The sequence below is a fragment of the Lepus europaeus genome, chromosome 2 (genome assembly GCF_033115175.1).
Source record: "Lepus europaeus isolate LE1 chromosome 2, mLepTim1.pri, whole genome shotgun sequence".
Taxonomy (NCBI): Eukaryota; Metazoa; Chordata; class Mammalia; order Lagomorpha; family Leporidae; genus Lepus; species Lepus europaeus.
Window position 1 is genome coordinate 75,797,889 of NC_084828.1, and position 16,294 is coordinate 75,814,182.

General features: G+C 47.2%; 1 protein-coding gene across 2 annotated transcripts in view; it reads left to right on the forward strand.

Moving 5' to 3' along the window:
- The first annotated feature begins 2,077 nt into the window (after window positions 1-2,077).
- The window catches only part of ARHGAP31 (Rho GTPase activating protein 31), a 130,272-nt gene continuing 116,055 nt past the window's right edge, over window positions 2,078-16,294 (forward strand). For both annotated transcript variants that reach the window (XM_062208515.1, XM_062208517.1), the window contains exon 1: window positions 2,078-2,314. In XM_062208515.1, coding sequence (XP_062064499.1) covers window positions 2,215-2,314 — 100 coding nt within the window. In that variant the 5' untranslated portion in view covers window positions 2,078-2,214. The remainder of the gene's footprint in view (window positions 2,315-16,294) is intronic.

The following is a 16,294-nucleotide window of genomic DNA, read 5'->3' on the forward strand; positions in this document are numbered from 1 at the left end:
CTGAGTGCCTGGAAAAGAGAAACCCAGCTGAGAGGCATCTTGTAGGATTGATGTTTCTGGGCAGGAACAGCCTGGAAGTGGAGGCGGAAGGAGCGAAGTGAGTCAGTGGTTACTAGAAGACCTCTAGCCAAGATGACTGGGGCAATGCCGGTGTCACTGAGAGATGGATGGAAAATGGCAGGAAGGAGAGAACATCCACAGAGCTTGGGGTGCAAACTCAAGCCGCTTTGGAGGCCAGGCAGGTGCAGGTGGGATGGGGAGACACAGATGCCAAGGGCACGCAACTGGACGGTTCATCTCTCTAAAGACAATGCCTCCAAGAGGGCTGCTACAACTTGGCATCAGCAGTCCTTACCATATGGGAATGTGCTTGTGGTGTAACCAGATCTTCCATTTCTGCAAGAGGAGGCAGAAATCCAGATCTCTTTTATGAGACCTCTTAACTCTTTAATGTTGGCTACTAATTTAAAAAAAAATTTTTTTTTAAAGCATGGCATTTGCGAACCAAGCACATCTGTGGGCCAGACTCAGTACGCTGGCTATGAAGTTGTGACCCTACATAAAGAAAGGTCAAGGATCAAAGTTCATCAAGTGTCATGGTGATGTACAGGGCGATAAGTGCCTGTGAAGGGATTCAGTAACTAAAATCCTGTACACAAAGCGGTTGCCAGCAATCTGAGCTGTAGGAACTGCCCTAGTCTCTAAGGCTATATATGGATTTGAATTTATACAGGAAGTTTAATCTAATCCTCAAATGGTTAAATCACAAGAATCTGAGTGCTTGCTGTGTGCTGAGTACACAGAAGTCAAGGAATTTCAGATCTTCCTGGAGAAGAAAAAACATGCCTTCCTGAAACAACTTGAGGCAAATCAGGACACAACCTGGAGGAGTGCTTTCTTCATCCTATGCAGGGGGACCAGAGGCCTCTCCACCGCGGCAAGCTCGCCTCCAAGCTCGCTCACTTCCACTCAGCAAACTTTGCAGGAATGCTCACGTGTGTGCGTGTGTGTGTGTGTGTGTGCGCGCGCGCGCGCGACTGTGTGTATGAACTTGAATCAGTAAGCAGAAACTTGATTTCCTGGGCAGTGGTTACCCAGCTGCGATCCGCGCCCCCGCGTGGCCTGGGGCTTCACGGGGCTCGAGGTCTCGAGCCAGCGCGGCCGGGGTGGGGGTGGGGCGGGGAGTGGTCGCGGAAAACCGCTGCCTGTCAGGTTTCTCCGCGGGAAGCCCGTCTTTGTTTCTGTCACTAGTCCCGAGGTGTTTGTGGAGGAGAAAGGCAGGCACCGAAATAGAAAGTTGTCAGGGATGCGATGGCCGTGAGGGGCAGACTGAGGCAGCACTCTCTGAGGGTCCCAGCCAGCGCCCGGCCACCTCCTCCTGCGCGCTTCAAAGCGCCGCGCGGGCGCGCGGGCGGGAAGCGGGTGGCGCGGGCCGCGGCTCCTCAGCCGCGCGGCGATTTCCTCCCCACGCCGGGGGTTACCTCGGGAGTCGCAGCCCGGCTCTCAGGAGAGCGCGTCCTCTCCCCCACCCGGTGCTCCTCAACCCACCCACCTACTTCCTCCGGTTCCATACACGCAGCTCAGAGCTGCCAAAAATTTCCACCCTCCGCCCCCCTCCCTAGCTAACTTCCTTCCAGCGTTTCCTGAGCTGGATGATCCTAGGATTTGTAAGACAGGAAAAAAAGGAAGGCGTGAGGGCGGGCGAGAGAGACGGGATGCTTGTTTTTCGCTCCTCCGAAGCCGCCTGAAGGCACGACCGCTGGCCAGGGCGGCGGACCCACAGCGGCCCCCGGGCTGTCTCCTCGCCCCGCGCCGGCGTCCCGTCCGGGCCCCCGAGGAAGGCGGACTCGACAGCTCGCCCTCCCCCGCCGCGGCCGAGGAAGCGCGCCCCGAGACGCCGCAGCCCGTGAAAGTCCCTGGGACTCCCAGTGAGGAAGTGACACTCCCAAGCCGGCCGCCCGCAGCTGCCAGCCCGGCACGGCCTCCGGCGCGGCGGCCCTGGAGGCGCGCCGCGTGGATTTCAGGCTCGGCTGGCCCGGCCCGCCCGCCGCCCCGCGGGGTCCATGCGCAGCGCCTCCGCCCCGGCTCTCGCCTTGGCCCAGGCGGCACCGCAGAGCCGCGCTGCGGCCGGTGATCGGAGCCGGGAGACCATCTTACCGCGGCGCCAGGCAGTGGGGAGGCGAGACGGAGGGGCAGCCTCTTCGGGACTAACTCATGAAGAACAAGGGTGCCAAGCAGAAGCTGAAACGCAAGGGAGCCGCCAGCGCGTTCGGCTGTGACCTGACGGAGTATCTGGAAAGCTCGGGACAGGATGGTAACGGGCCTCCCCTCCCTTTTCCCCTTCTTTTTGTTTGAGGGAGAGATGGACTCTCTTGGGGTGTGTTCGATTTAGTTCACAAGTTAATGTATTCCAGACCTCGCTATACCTTAAGAAAAAAAAAAAAAGAAAGAAAGAATGAACAGATGACTCTTAAGGTGCACAGCGCTGCCACTGTGACGGGCAGGGCTGTCAGTCCTGGCGTGGGTCGCACCCCAGCCGTTAAATGGGCGGTGCTGCCCCGACTTCCAGCGGCCACCTCCGGGCTGGGGGTGGGAGCGGGGTGCCGGGAGGGAGGGCGGAGGAGTGGACAGTGGGATGGTGGGCGGGGGCTGCGCGACCTCCTGGGCGCTCCGATTTCATCTGCTCACATCTTTTTATATTAATGTGCTAGAAGGCAGTGGGGTGCGGTGGGGGCGGGGATCCTGGGCCGGGGCGGGGGTGGGGAGTGGTTACACAAACATTTTCTGAATTTCTAAGCTGATGCCACATAGATAGTCCCCCCCCCCCCATCTCTTTTCCCAACCCCCAGACCTTTTAGCTCCTCTCGGCTTTCAGATTAACCTGTGATGTATCAGACAAGAAGAGGGTTGTGGAAAGGTCAGAGGGCCTCGAATCTGAAATAGTTGAGGATACAGAAGAGAACAGGAGAGCATCTCCGTTTTCAAGGGCAGATTGGGAGGCAAGAAGGAATCCAGCAAAGGAGAGAGAATTTAAACATTTGTTGGGCGAGGAGGAAAGAAAGCAATTCTAGCATACAAAAACAGCATTTGAGGTTAAAAGTTTTTCATCATAGGAAAGTTGGGAAAATTGAGCATTAAATGACTCCTTTTGTAAGGTTGACTGACCCTGCACTTACCCATGACAAAAAGGCCTTGTCTGCAGAAACTTCAGTTAGAGAAAAAATAGCGCACTCTTTATGAGCGGTGTGTTTATACATAGATAGATATAACAAAGGGGAAAATGTAAGGGCTGTGCAACTGTGCAGAATGATTCTGCCTCCAGGAAAATAATCCCCCAACGACCTGATTAGTCCATATCAAATAAGCATCTCAAAAACAGTGCAATACTTCTCTTTCATACACACACACACACCCTTTTTTTTCCCCCAAAGACTCAGCACCACCTAGTAATTTGCAGTGGTGTGATATTCCTGTGGTATTCCGGGGTTCACAGTCAGCCATGTCATTAGGACAAATGGCTTAGTATTTTAGAGCTTGAGGAAACACAGGTTTCAAAGCTTCTCTTTTGAAATTGAGGTATAACTGAGCCAATTCACTTTATCTTCACCAACAATCTGGAGAGATAGATTTGAAGTAGAATTGCTCAGATTAAGGTCTTTTTTTGTTTTTTTGTTTTTTTTTTTTTTTTTTTTTTTGAGTGTGAAAGAACTCCCAAACATGCATTTTAACCACTGCTGTCAGTAGTTCAGGATGAGATATTTCCCTCCTGTTTGTGTATGGCTTCCCGTTAACGTCCAGGTACACTAGGAATGCTTTTAGATGCCATCTTCTACCGTGCGAGTGCTATTCTGGGCCCTCCCTCCAGAGCTGGGACAGTGGCGTAAGGGTGCTTGCCAGCCCTGCCTCATTCTTACAAAGTCTTTCATCATAGGAAGAGCCGGAAGCCCAGAGTTCTGTGAACATATCTCAAAGGCACCCGTAGGCAACTGTTCTTTCACCTGCTTTATATTTTCGGTTTTGGCACATGGGTCATTTAGGGGAAAAAAGGTCCCAGGGTGAGGGTGGGGTTGGGAGGGAATTTACTGCTTAAAGAAAAAATGGAAAACCGGTAGCCAGTGTTTCCCACCTTGGGGAGGAGGAAAGAGCCCAGGGAGGTAAATTGACCTGCCTGAAGTCTTGCAGTGAAATCATGATGAGGCCCTGGCCTGTTAGGCTCCTTTCCCCTCCCTGGCTTCCATGTCTGAGCCAACATTCCAAGTCAGAAAACTTTCAAAAATTGAACATATCTGAATAGAGTTGAGCTTTGAAACTGATCCACTTACATATCCACACACCGTTTTTGTATGACATGGAAATTAAGCACATGTAATAAGCAGCTTATATAAATGAAGAGTAATTAGGGTTTTTATTTTTCAACAACTAAAGCTGGTTAGATAGTTTCCCCTTATTTTTTTGTTGTGAAGTGTCAGTAAATAAAGCCAGTGTTGGTGGTTTTCTCCGAAACAAGGTAGCCTCCCCATGGACTTTCTGAAATCCTTATTGGCTACTAGGCAAGGCCCGGATTCGGCTTCTAGCAAGGAAGAGCTGAGCTGGGCATCGCCCCTTTGCAACCGCCTTGGAAATTCAGACCGGAATGCTAGGGCTAGCACGTCAGTGTGGCAACTAGAATCCAGGAGGCTGGGAACGGCTCCTCAAAAGTGACATCATGGTCACTGCACTTTAGGGACCAAGAGCAGGGTAAAAATCAGGACAGGTGGACTCTGGTTTGGGAGCACAAAGACAGAAGGGAAGAGATGCAGAGAAACAATGAGAGCCCCTGTGCTTGTATGGAGAAGAAGAGACCCACGCTGGAGTGGAGGACAAAGCTGGTGACAGTTTGCTGTGCTCAGGCCAGCTGAACACAAGGCAGCGAAGCACCTGAATGGGAACTCCGGGAGGACAGAGACTGAGCATCGAGCCTGAATGAAATCCATTTCTGTAATTTGCTGAGGTCCAGCTCTGCTACCTTCAGCTAGAAAACTGACTCTGTGGGGTGTGTGGGTGATACACAGGTATTCAGCTTAGAGTGCTCAAGGCCACTTGTCATCCTTAATCTTGGGAAGTGGATGAAAAACAGAAACCTCTACCTTTAGAAAGACAGGCAGACAGGCTGGCGCCGTGGCTCAACAGGCTAATCCTCCACCTTGCGGCGCCGGCACACCGGGTTCTAGCCCCGGTTGGGGCGCCGGATTCTATCCTGGTTGCCCCTCTTCCAGGCCAGCTCTCTGCTATGGCCCGGGAAGGCAGTGGAGGATGGCCTTGGGCCCTGCACCCGCATGGGAGACCAGGAGAAGCACCTGGCTCCTGGCTTCGGATCAGCGTGATGCGCCGGGGCCATTGGAGGGTGAACCAACAGCAAAAAGGAAGACCTTTCTCTCTGTCTCTCTCTCTCACTATCCACTCTGCCTGTCAAAAAAAAAAAAAAAAAAAAAAAAGACACACACATTGTGTATGCAATTTTGGCAGGCATCCACATCCATGGCAATTTCAGACTATGCTTTGATGGTCCCCAGTTGCACATAGGCCTGATGAGAAGGGACAGTTTCTCCCTTCTTGGACCACTGTTCCTTCAGCCCAGTAAGGACACCCAGGAATGGTACGAGGTGGCTCTTAGCAGACTTGGCTGGAGCCTTTTTCATTTCCCGGCTAATACAGTGACTCTCCCCTGGGAACCAGCTAACTTTCTCTTCCTGTCTGGAATAGGGGGAGAAGATCATCCCTTCCTTACTACTGAAGTTAAAAATAGTATAGTCTTCTTATTCTTCTTTTTGACCACTGACTATGAAGACCCTCGTAGCTGTATTATAAAATCCATGTTATGTTGTCACCAATGTCAGGAGGGGGTAGTGAAGCCCTGTGAGGCCAGAATGGATCCATGGTCATCTCCTACTTCCCGCCTATAAGCCAAGTGTTCTCCTACTTCCAGTAGAACTTGGAGATGCTGGGGCCAGGAGCCAGGAACCAGTAAAAGTGCGTGTGGGGAAACTATCCTCCTCCATGTTGGCTCACTTTAAAAACTAAGGATTTTCTCACCTTTCTGAGCAATCTTTACATTACTACTTTGGTAAAAAAAAAAAAAAAAAAGATTTGCTCTGGCCCAGTAACTCTCCTTCATAGTGATACAATATGATGAACTTTAAAAAAAAAAAAAAAAAAAAAAAAGGGCTGGCGCCGCAGCTCACTTGGCTAATCCTCCGCCTGCGGCACTGGTACCCTGGGTTCTAGTCCTGGTTGGGGTGCTGGTTCTGTCCCGGTTGCTCCTCTTCCAGTCCAGCTCTCTGCTGTGGCCTGGGAAGGCAGTGGAGGATGGCCCAAGTGCTTGGGCCCTGCACCCGCATGGGAGACCAGGAGGAAGCACCTAGCTCATGGCTTCGGATTGGCGCAGTGCGCCGGGCGTAGCGGCCATTTGCGGGGTGAACCAACGGAAAAGGAAGACCTTTCTCTCAGTCTCTCTCTCTCACTGTCTAACTCTGTAAAAAATAAAAATAAAAAACAGAGAGGCAGAGCTATGGTGCACCAGTTAAGACACCACTTGGGGAAGCCTTCATCTCATATCGAATGCCTGGGTTTGAATCCTGGCTCCAATTCCAATCCAGCTTCCTGCTAATGAACACTGGGAAGACAGCAGATGATGGCTTAAGTACTTGGATCCCTGCCACCCACGTGGGAGACCCAGATGGAGCTCCTGGCTCCTGGCTTTGCCTGGCCCAATGCTGGCTATTGTGGGCATTGGGAGAGTAAACCAAAAGATAGATGATCTTTCTTTGTTTGTGTCTCTCTGCCTTAAAAAAAAAAAAAGTCAGAATCTTTCCTGCATGATTTTGACACGTAGGCAGGGTTGAGAAACACCGTCCGTGATGCACAGGTTTGCAAACCATTTTCTCCTTGGATAAGCAGCTTTGATCATTCAGATTGTATCCTTTGAATGTTTATTAAGAACTGTGAACCTTTTCATACCTGAATTTTTTTCCAGTTCTTACCAGGCTGACAAAAGGAATTTGTGTGTGTGCACGCATGTGTATTTGATTTGATTTGGGAGATGACAAGAAGGTTCACGGCAAGGATAGGACAAAGGGAACTAATAGATGTCGCTGTTCTCCACTTCTGAGATTAAATGATTCCCTCATTTTGTTTATTCAGTTATTCAACAAATATTTATTAGGGCACTGTGCTAGGTACTGGGAGAAAGAAAGAAATGAAGATGGACTCCAAAATCAAGAACTTTACAGCCTAAGTGATGTGAACAAACCTTCAGAAACCAATTGCTCAATTAAGCTTTGAAGTTAGCTGTCATGACTGCAGGGAAAGCTGAAGGAGAAAATGAAAGCTTTGATCTCTGATTAAATAGATGAGATACTCTAACATAAACAGGAGAAAGTCTTAGCAAGGAAAGTAAATGTTTTCCTATCCAAGATAAGATTTAACACTGAATGGAGAACTGAAGGCCACGGTATTCTCTTTGGCTTAGTGGTTTCCTTCCCAGCTTCTTGTCTGTCACATCTTGATCACACCTCCCTTGGCTAATTCTTCATCGTTTGGCTCTCAGCATTGGAAGGTTCTGAAAACCTTCCCTGATCTTTCCAAGGCAGGTGCTCCTGCTGGGGGATCTCATTAGGAGTTCTGGAACTTTACTATCTGGGATAGAATTTCAACTTTGTTTTTTTCCCAGCTGAATGCCCTTGGAGCAAAGTAATTAATTACCTTCCCTGGGCCTCAGTTTTCTCAGACATGGAATGGGGATAATAGAATTGAGGTGAAAAACAACAACAACAACAAAAAAGAGTTTATATGGATAAAGAACTTAGCGGGAAGCACACACATAGTCAACTATAAATGTACCTGTTGTCATCACGACACCCTAAACTTACTCTAGTATAACCACCTGCTTGCTGAATGAGGCACCAATGAAATGGTTAAGTGGGCATTAATCATTCACCAGGGGGGACAGGAAGCAGATTGCTTGCCCCATTGAATGGAGGCCAATTCATGCAGAGCTTTTCCAGAGCTGGGCCATGAGTGCCCAGCAATAGAGAAGCCAAATGTCAACCTGAAATTAAAGGGCCCTCAAAAAAAAAAAAAAAAAAAAAAAACACCTGAAAAAGACACTGGCAGCCACTGCTGGCCCATGGGGAACTGAAAGAGAAACGAGTTCTTGGACGGGGAACTTGCGGAGAACTGCATCTTCGTGGGCTTCAGTTTAGAGGGGCATTCCTACCTCTGAGCTCCCAGAATAAAACAGAAGAACTGAAAGGAGAATCAGGGCTTTGAATCTGGAGCAAACGGCCAGGATAACTTGAAGCCAAGCTGTAACTTACTCTGGGTAGTCTGAATATGACAACCCACTCAGGGAATAGAAACAACTATTTCCACCTACTCCTGCCCACTCTTTAGACCTCTGCCAAGAGCCCCCTCACCACAGAGACAGCCTCAGCCTTCCTCCTCCCCTGTCCACCCCCACTGGCAGCCACCCAGGTGCCTTCTACCCTCAAGAGGCCCAGGCATGGGGGCTGCTCAGGAAACTGACTCTCCTGTTGGTCCAGCCCGGTCCCAGAGCCCAGAGAACCATCTGCAGGGCAGGAGAGAGCTGGGACCCTGCCTTTATGCTGATGCAGAAGGAAATAGGTGGAACTGTGAACACAGTTTCCCTAGATGATGCCACCTAAGTGGCTGACAAACCCTCCAATGTATTAGAGCTGTAGTTTTTGACACATTCCTTTTATATCTCCCCCTAATCTGTTAAGCATCTGTGGGATAACCTGAGAATCTTTTCTGTAGGCACAGGGGGTGCAGATAGCCTGAATTCCAGAAGTTGATTGACCAAGGCATTTCTGAAGCTTTCGCTGGGGACTCTTGATTTCCAGGAGTCACCTCACTGCAGAAAGGTTGCCTGGATTTCATGGCTGTGTGTGTGGTTGTGAATCTGTGGGTGGACTGGAGCTGAATGTTCTGGGGCTCAGTCTGGGGATAAGAAGTTTCAGTACCACACCAGCCTCATTGCCATGAGATGCTGTAGTTAAATCTTTCTGGAAGAAAGCAGTGATAGACTTCCAGTTGGGGCTACCTCTTGCTTGTTCCCTCTAGAACAGACTGCTCCATTGAGCTACCTGCCTACCCTGGCCTCTGGTTCTCAAACCCCACTTCCTTCTAGTTGACCCTTCAGACCCGGTCTTGAGGTTCGGGAACATGTAGCTGTTGCAGTGGATTCGTTGAGAGGAGGAGCATGGTGGGGACAAGAGGCGAGGAGTCACCACACAGACCCCGGGAGTCAGGTGAAAGCCAGAGGAGAGCAGCCCGCAGACTCGTTTATTTCAGTTGGTACAGCAGCTTAAATAGCCAAGGCAGCCAATCTGGTCAAGGGGCAGTTTATGCCCTAACCAATCACAGCCTGTTGCCAGGCAGTATCTGAAGCCATCCAATCACAGCCTGTTGCCAGGCAGGCTCTGTTGCCAGGTGTGTCTTGGAGCTATTCCTGAGTAACTGCCGCTGGCCTGCCAGCGGCCATCTTGACATGGCCTTCTCATTCCACCACATGGAGCTAGTCCCCTCCCCCCATTGCTTGCTGTGTATTTAAGCCAATGAGGCATTTTCCTACTTATCCCACCTTTGAATTTTCCTTTTTCTTATGGGTGCTAGTCTCACCCCATTCTCTGAATTGTTTCTCTCTATGTGCCAACACAGATGCTGTGTTTACATTGAAGTGGCCTCAAGTACTGATTGAAAGGACTGCCACAACTTACTGGAACTTTAGGAGTCTGAGTAGAACTCCCCCCACCCCTGCCCCATATTCTGATCCCTCCGCCAGGATAAAATTTTAGCTAAGACCCAAAGAACCCCTGGGAGGAAACATACTGACTACAATTCAGAGGAGAATAAATACCAGTACTAGATTTTTTTCTAAGAGCAAGTTTTGATAGAGAAAAATGAGAACATCAAGCTGCTGGACAGTAGAAGGAAGGAGGAAAAAGATGAGGTCTCGTGGAAGGAGAAAAGTAGTCCAGAAATGAAGGCTGACCAAAGCAGACCTTGTTTCTGTTGGTTTTTAAAATTTTTTTATTGATTATTTTTATTTGAAAAATGAAGAGATCTTTTATCCAGTGGTTCACTCCTCAAATGCCCACATCCCACCTGGGCTGGGCCATGCACAACCCAGGAGCCTAGAACTCAATCTGGATCTCCCACATAGGGGCCAGATATTCAAGTACCTGAGCTATCACCTGCTGCCTTCCAGGGTGCACATTAGTGGGACCTGGAATTGAGAGTAGAGCCTGGACTTGATCCCAGGCACTCCAATATGGGATCAGACCTTTTGCTATTTAAATTGGTAATAGGAGCTACTAACTGGTTGATTGCTTACTATATGACTTTAAAAATACAATACCACTTTATAGTATATAAATATAGTATATACATATACTATATCACTTTATACTATATCACTTTACGTATACAAAGTAAATTTTCAACATCTTTAAGAATTTGGCATTTAATCCCATTTTACAGAGAAGAAAACTGATGCCCAAAAGGTTCAATCACTTGTCAGATTATGAAGATGGGAAGGGCAGGATTTAAATCTGGGTCTGACTCCTAAGGTCATAGTTTTAGGCGGGGATCACATTTCCCAGAGTAGGTATTTCATAATTTGGCATTTACTTTACAGTTTTGTCCAAAAAGAAAACTGAAAAAAAAAAAAATTTGCCCTTTGCTTTGCTCTTCCCCTGGCCTAGAACATTAATAGTTTTAATAACAATGTTCATTCACATAGCACTTTGTCCTCTGCAAGGCTCTTTCAAACACACTACCTAAATTTACCAGCTTTCAAGTCCATCCAGACCCCACCTTTTCCTCCCAGATCCCTCCCTGTCCACTGAAGCCACAATCCTCTTCCTCCCACCCCCACGGGAACATCCACTCCCTTAGGGTCAGAGGCACCTAATTTGGTTTCCATTCTACCTTTGTTCTGTTCTCTGGCTGACTTTGTGCATGCAAGTAGATAGTAAGCTGCGCTGAAGTCAGGTGGCATTTGGCAGCTCACACAGATTGGGTGGCTCACAGTGCCTCTCTCAGGGTGAGCCCCGAGGCAGACACACAGCTGTTGATTGATTGGCCCTGTTTCCTCCTGCAGGAAACCAGCGTTAGAGCCCTTCTAGGAAGCTCATGACTGGGGACATTGCTCGTGTGCTAAATTATCAGGAATCCAAGATTGTTTAATGGACCCACAGGGGTTCTTAGCTGCTACTCCTGGATAGAAACCGACCCAGGCTTTGTACAGAGCTCCTCAGGAACACTGTCTCTTCCTACTACCTCACCAGTATGAACCACATTCTTGGCGGGGCCCCAGAACCAACTGAGTTTCTGGGATCCAGTCTCAGGCACTCTTTGTTCTAGTTCAAGCTTGGCTGATGCATACCAGGCCCTGATGCCACGCCCGTGGCCTGATGCTGGCCCAGAATGCCTTTGGTGGGTTCCCTCCCAGCCACCCGTGGAGGGGGAGGGAGAAGCATCACCATCACCCACCCTGCCCCCCACCAAAGCAACATAAAACAGCACTTACTGTCATAGACACATAGACGTACAAGCTCTTACTGTCATAAACAGTAAAAAATAGTTTGACATATAAGCTAGGAATCTGGCAAACCATAAATAAATCTATAGTCTCAGTGAAAGGCAATTGATCTAATTTGTGTGATCATGCATATTTTATTTCTTAGCTCTTTTTATGTTTTTCATTGGAAACTATATTTTATGGGGCTTTTAGTTCAATTCAACAAGCATTTAATGGCACTCTAACATGCTAGGTGCTGTTGGATTACAAAGACATTCTGAAGTAGCTCTTAGTCTTGAGGATTCAGAAGAGAAAGACTGAAATAAGGACTACAGAGGAAATGGAAGCAGGAAATGCTAGCGTGTGAGACAGGCGCTTGAAAGAGAACCATCGGATAGTGGGTTGTTTGTGGTGGGGTGAGGGTAGGGGGCGCAGAATCAATAACAGAATAAAAAAAATCACCCTACTGTGAAGGAGGTCAGAGATCTGGGAGATGGAGTGGATGCTTTCTAGAGGAAGGAAACCATGTGGCTCCATACGTGGAACTGGTCATACCCTCCTGCACTCTGGGAAGGGTACCCAAGGGTGACTTAACAGTGGCCAGGCTGGGGGTGGGAAGTCCCTGAATGGGAAGACAGAAGTCTGTCTACAGCAATAGAGGAGTGAATCTACACACAGGTGAGGGCAGAGTAGCTGATAATAATGAGAGTGGCCATTGGTTTGTCTGGTTGTGGCTGTTTGTGCCCTACCAAAACACAAAAGAATGAGGAATTCCGTTAAAAGATAAAAACCGTCCTAATTTTCTTTTTTGGTTAAATTTAGCTATATGGTATAAATGTCCAACCTCAACCTTTGCCCACTTCATGTGTGGAAACTTGTTTTCCCCATTTTACAAATGAGAGACAATTCAGGGATGTTAATTAGCTTGCACAGTGTCACTCAGCAAGGAAGGCAGAGAAGTAGAACTCAAGCCACGTCTGCCCAACATTCAGTTCCACTTCTATGGATTTATCTGCTCTGGTTCCAAACAGCCACTATGCTGGAGTAAAGCAGGGTTTGACATTCAGAGCTCCATTTTTCCATGCATTGCAAAGGTGATAGGTTCAGTAGGATTTAGTTATACTTGAATAAAACTTCTGCCAATAGTTTCCAACCTCAGTTTTTCAAAGTAAAACATTTAGGTTTCAAATGGGAGCATTCTGAACAGAGAGCATGCTCTGTTACCATAAGTAGCCCCTTCCACCACTTCTTTCCCATCTGTTTCCTGCATGCTGAGGATTATTGGGAAACAATGATGTCAACTCTTCCATATAAAACTACACCTCCCTGCCTGCCCCTCCCCTACAATGCATATTTTTGTTCCTCTTTCTGGCTTTTGTCTTGCTATTCTGTTAGGAACTCATGCCTTTGGCATCGATTGTTGGATTTCTTTCTAATAAGTTTTAGCTATTGAAGTTCCATTATGCCCTTCACAGTGCATATGCTTTTTTGAATCTGCATGTGGAAAATCCTTTGTCATTTGCTAATAGCTAGAACATGGGCCTGGTGTCAACAGAGAGGAGCTCTTTGCTTTTTGGAAAAGCAAAGCTAAATGCAGGTCTGTGACTCGGGCTCAGAGCTGAGGACATAAACCTTACTAGTGGGCTCCAAGGGGCTACATTTAGGCTGTGGCTGACCTGGGCCCACAGCCTTAGCTCAGTCGGGAAAATACACCTATGGAGTAATCTACAAAGGTCTTATTTCCCCCAAGTATGGTATGGTTTCCTCATTCCCACTTCTTTATTTCCTCTAGAAAATTTAATTTCAGAATTGAAAGGGGAGCAACTTCTCTGGAAACAGTATGGTTTTTGAATTCTGGGTCCAAGAATTCTGAACCTCTTTTTTAAAACTTTTTATTCTGTTTGAAAGACAAACAGAAAGATACAGAGACAGACAGACAGATATCTCCTATCCAGTGTTTCACTTCCCAAATGCTTGCAACACCTGAGGCTGGGCCAGGCTGACACTGCAAACTGGGAACTCATTCTGTGTCTCCCACGTGAATCACAGGGACCCAACTACTTGAGCTGTCATCTTCTGCCACTGAGGGTGTGCATTAGTAGGAAACTGAAGTAGTGAGGGGAGCCAGGACTGGGACCCAGGCTCTCTGATATGGGACGAGGACATTCCAAGCAGTGTATTAATCACTAAGCCACATGTCCATCCCTGGATTGCTCTTTTTTTTTTTTTTTTGGACAGGCAGAGTGGACAGTGAGAGAGAGACAGAGAGAAAGGTCTTCCTTTGCCATTGGTTCACCCTCCAATGGCCACCGTGGCCGGCGCACTGTGGCCAGCGCATCGCGCTGATCCCAAGGCAGGAGCCAGGTGCTTCTCCTGGTCTCCCATGGGGTGCAGGGCCCAAGGACTTGGGCCATCCTCCACTGCACTCCTGGGCCACAGCAGAGAGCTGGCCTGGAAGAGGGGCAACCGGGACAGAATCCGGCGCCCCAACCGGGACTAGAACCCAGTGTGCCGGCGCCGCTAGGCGGAGGATTAGCCTGTTGAGCCACGGCGCCGGCCTGGATTGCTCTTTTTAAGTCCTGGACAGCAATTCTCAAACTTTTCTGAGTATAAGAACAACTGAAAATGAAGTTATTATTTTTAAAATAAATGTAATTTTAAAATGAAACAAATATTGGTCAAATTTAATATACTCTAGAAATACTTTTTTTTTTTTTAAGGCAGAACAGAGGGGGGGGGAGAGATCTTCCATCTACTGTTTTACTCCCCAAAGGGCCACAATGGCCAGAGCTGGGCAAGGCCAAAGCCAGGAGCCAGGAGCTTCTTCCTAGTCTCCCACATGGGTATAGGGGTCCAAGCACTTGAACCGATTCTGTTGCTTTCCTGGGCACATTAGCAGGGAGCCGAATTGAAAGCAGAGATGCTGGGATTCCAAACAGCACTCATATATGATGCTGGGGTATGGGATGTTGATGTTGTAAGTGTCGGCTTAACCCACTGTGCCACAGCACTGGTCCTAATTAACTGCTCCTTTCTGTGTGCTAAGACAGTGCTTCTCAAAGTGAGATCAGCAAGCCAGGGATGCCATAATTGCTGAAAGCACATCTTAAAAGTGGGAATTCTCATCTCAGACCTACAAAAGCAGAATCTTTGAGATCTTAGAATCTTTACAGTTTGTAGTTCTGTAAACTGTAGAACCTATTTGGTAGAATCACATGTTTTCCACATATCCAGATACTACAGAGCCTATGCAAATATCCCTTTGGAAATGTCTATTGTAACTCCTTTTTTTCCCCCAAGGAGTCCAAAATGGAATTTAAAGAGTATTTCTGGAGGGGCTAGCATTGTTGCGTAGTGGGTTAAGCCTGCCTGCAACATTGGCATGCTAAATGAGTGCCAGTTCGAGTCCCTGCTGCTTCACTTCTGCTGCAGCTCCCTGCTAATGTGCCTGGGAAAGCAGAGAATTGGCCCAAGTGCTTGGACACCTGCACCCATGTGGGAGACTAGGAAGAAGCTCCTGGCTCCTGGCTTCAGCCTTGCTAAACCCTGGCCATTGTGACCCTTTGGGGAGTAAATCAGCCAGTAGAAGATCTCTCCCCCTCTCTGTTACTCTGCCTTTTTTTTTTTTAAAGTATTTCTAGAATATATTAAATCTGATCAATATTTGTTTAATTTTAAAACTAAATTTATAAGTTTTTGAGGAGTAAGCCAGCAGATGAAAGATCTGTTGCTCCTTCTCTGTCACTCTGCATTTCAAACAAATAAATCTTGAAGAAGAAAAAAAAGTGGCTAATTAAAACCACACAATGTCTATTTTCCTCATTGTAATTGTTATATTGCCCAAAATTTCAACAGTGAACATGCATTTTTACTTTTTAAATCAGAAAAAAATTCTTTTGAAATTATTATGGGACTAAGGTGTCTTTATTTATTGAGTTTTTTGTAAAGTCCCTTTATTTTAATCCTTGTTTTTGAAAAAAAAAAAGTCTGTTAATTTTCTATCTTACTTTAATAGATTTATTAGAGTGAAGTCAATCATTCTGTCCTCAGTGAAGCAGTGTAGCAAGGTGGTTAAGTATGGGACTTTCCTTTTGAGAGACTGAGTTCCGATGCCACCTGTACCACGTGGTAGATTTGTGACTGTGGGCAAGCTACAAAACCTCTCTTTGCTCCAGTTTTCTCAGCTGTAAAGTGAATTTAATGATAGTAATACCTACTGCATATGGTTAGTATAGAGATTTAAGGGACTAGTGTACAGCCTGGAATTTAATAGATCTTTCTGGGTTGACCATCATTATCATTCTCCTAGTGACCTGGAATTTTCTCCTGTTTCACCTTCTTAGTGAGAATGTGGTTCCTGGGTTATTGCTACACATGTGGAAGGTGAGAGACCTGAGAACCAATGTTTCAAGGCCTACATCTATCCCTAGTGGCTTTCTCTTCTTACTTGTTTAGTTCTCTTATATACACACAATGATTTTCTTTGGCTAGATGTATAAAAATACTAGTTTTAAGATTCTTATCTCTTGATAAATATATCTGGGGTGGGACTTTGACAGATTTTCTATGTTTTACTTTTATTAGTAATCAGAAAAATAATTTTAAAAGAAAACTGAAAAGAAAAAAACATAAGATTCATGGTAAAAAGCAGTAATCATAGTGACAGGCATCTAGCTGTCTAGTTTCCATCTGTATCTTAGGAGATTTATAAAT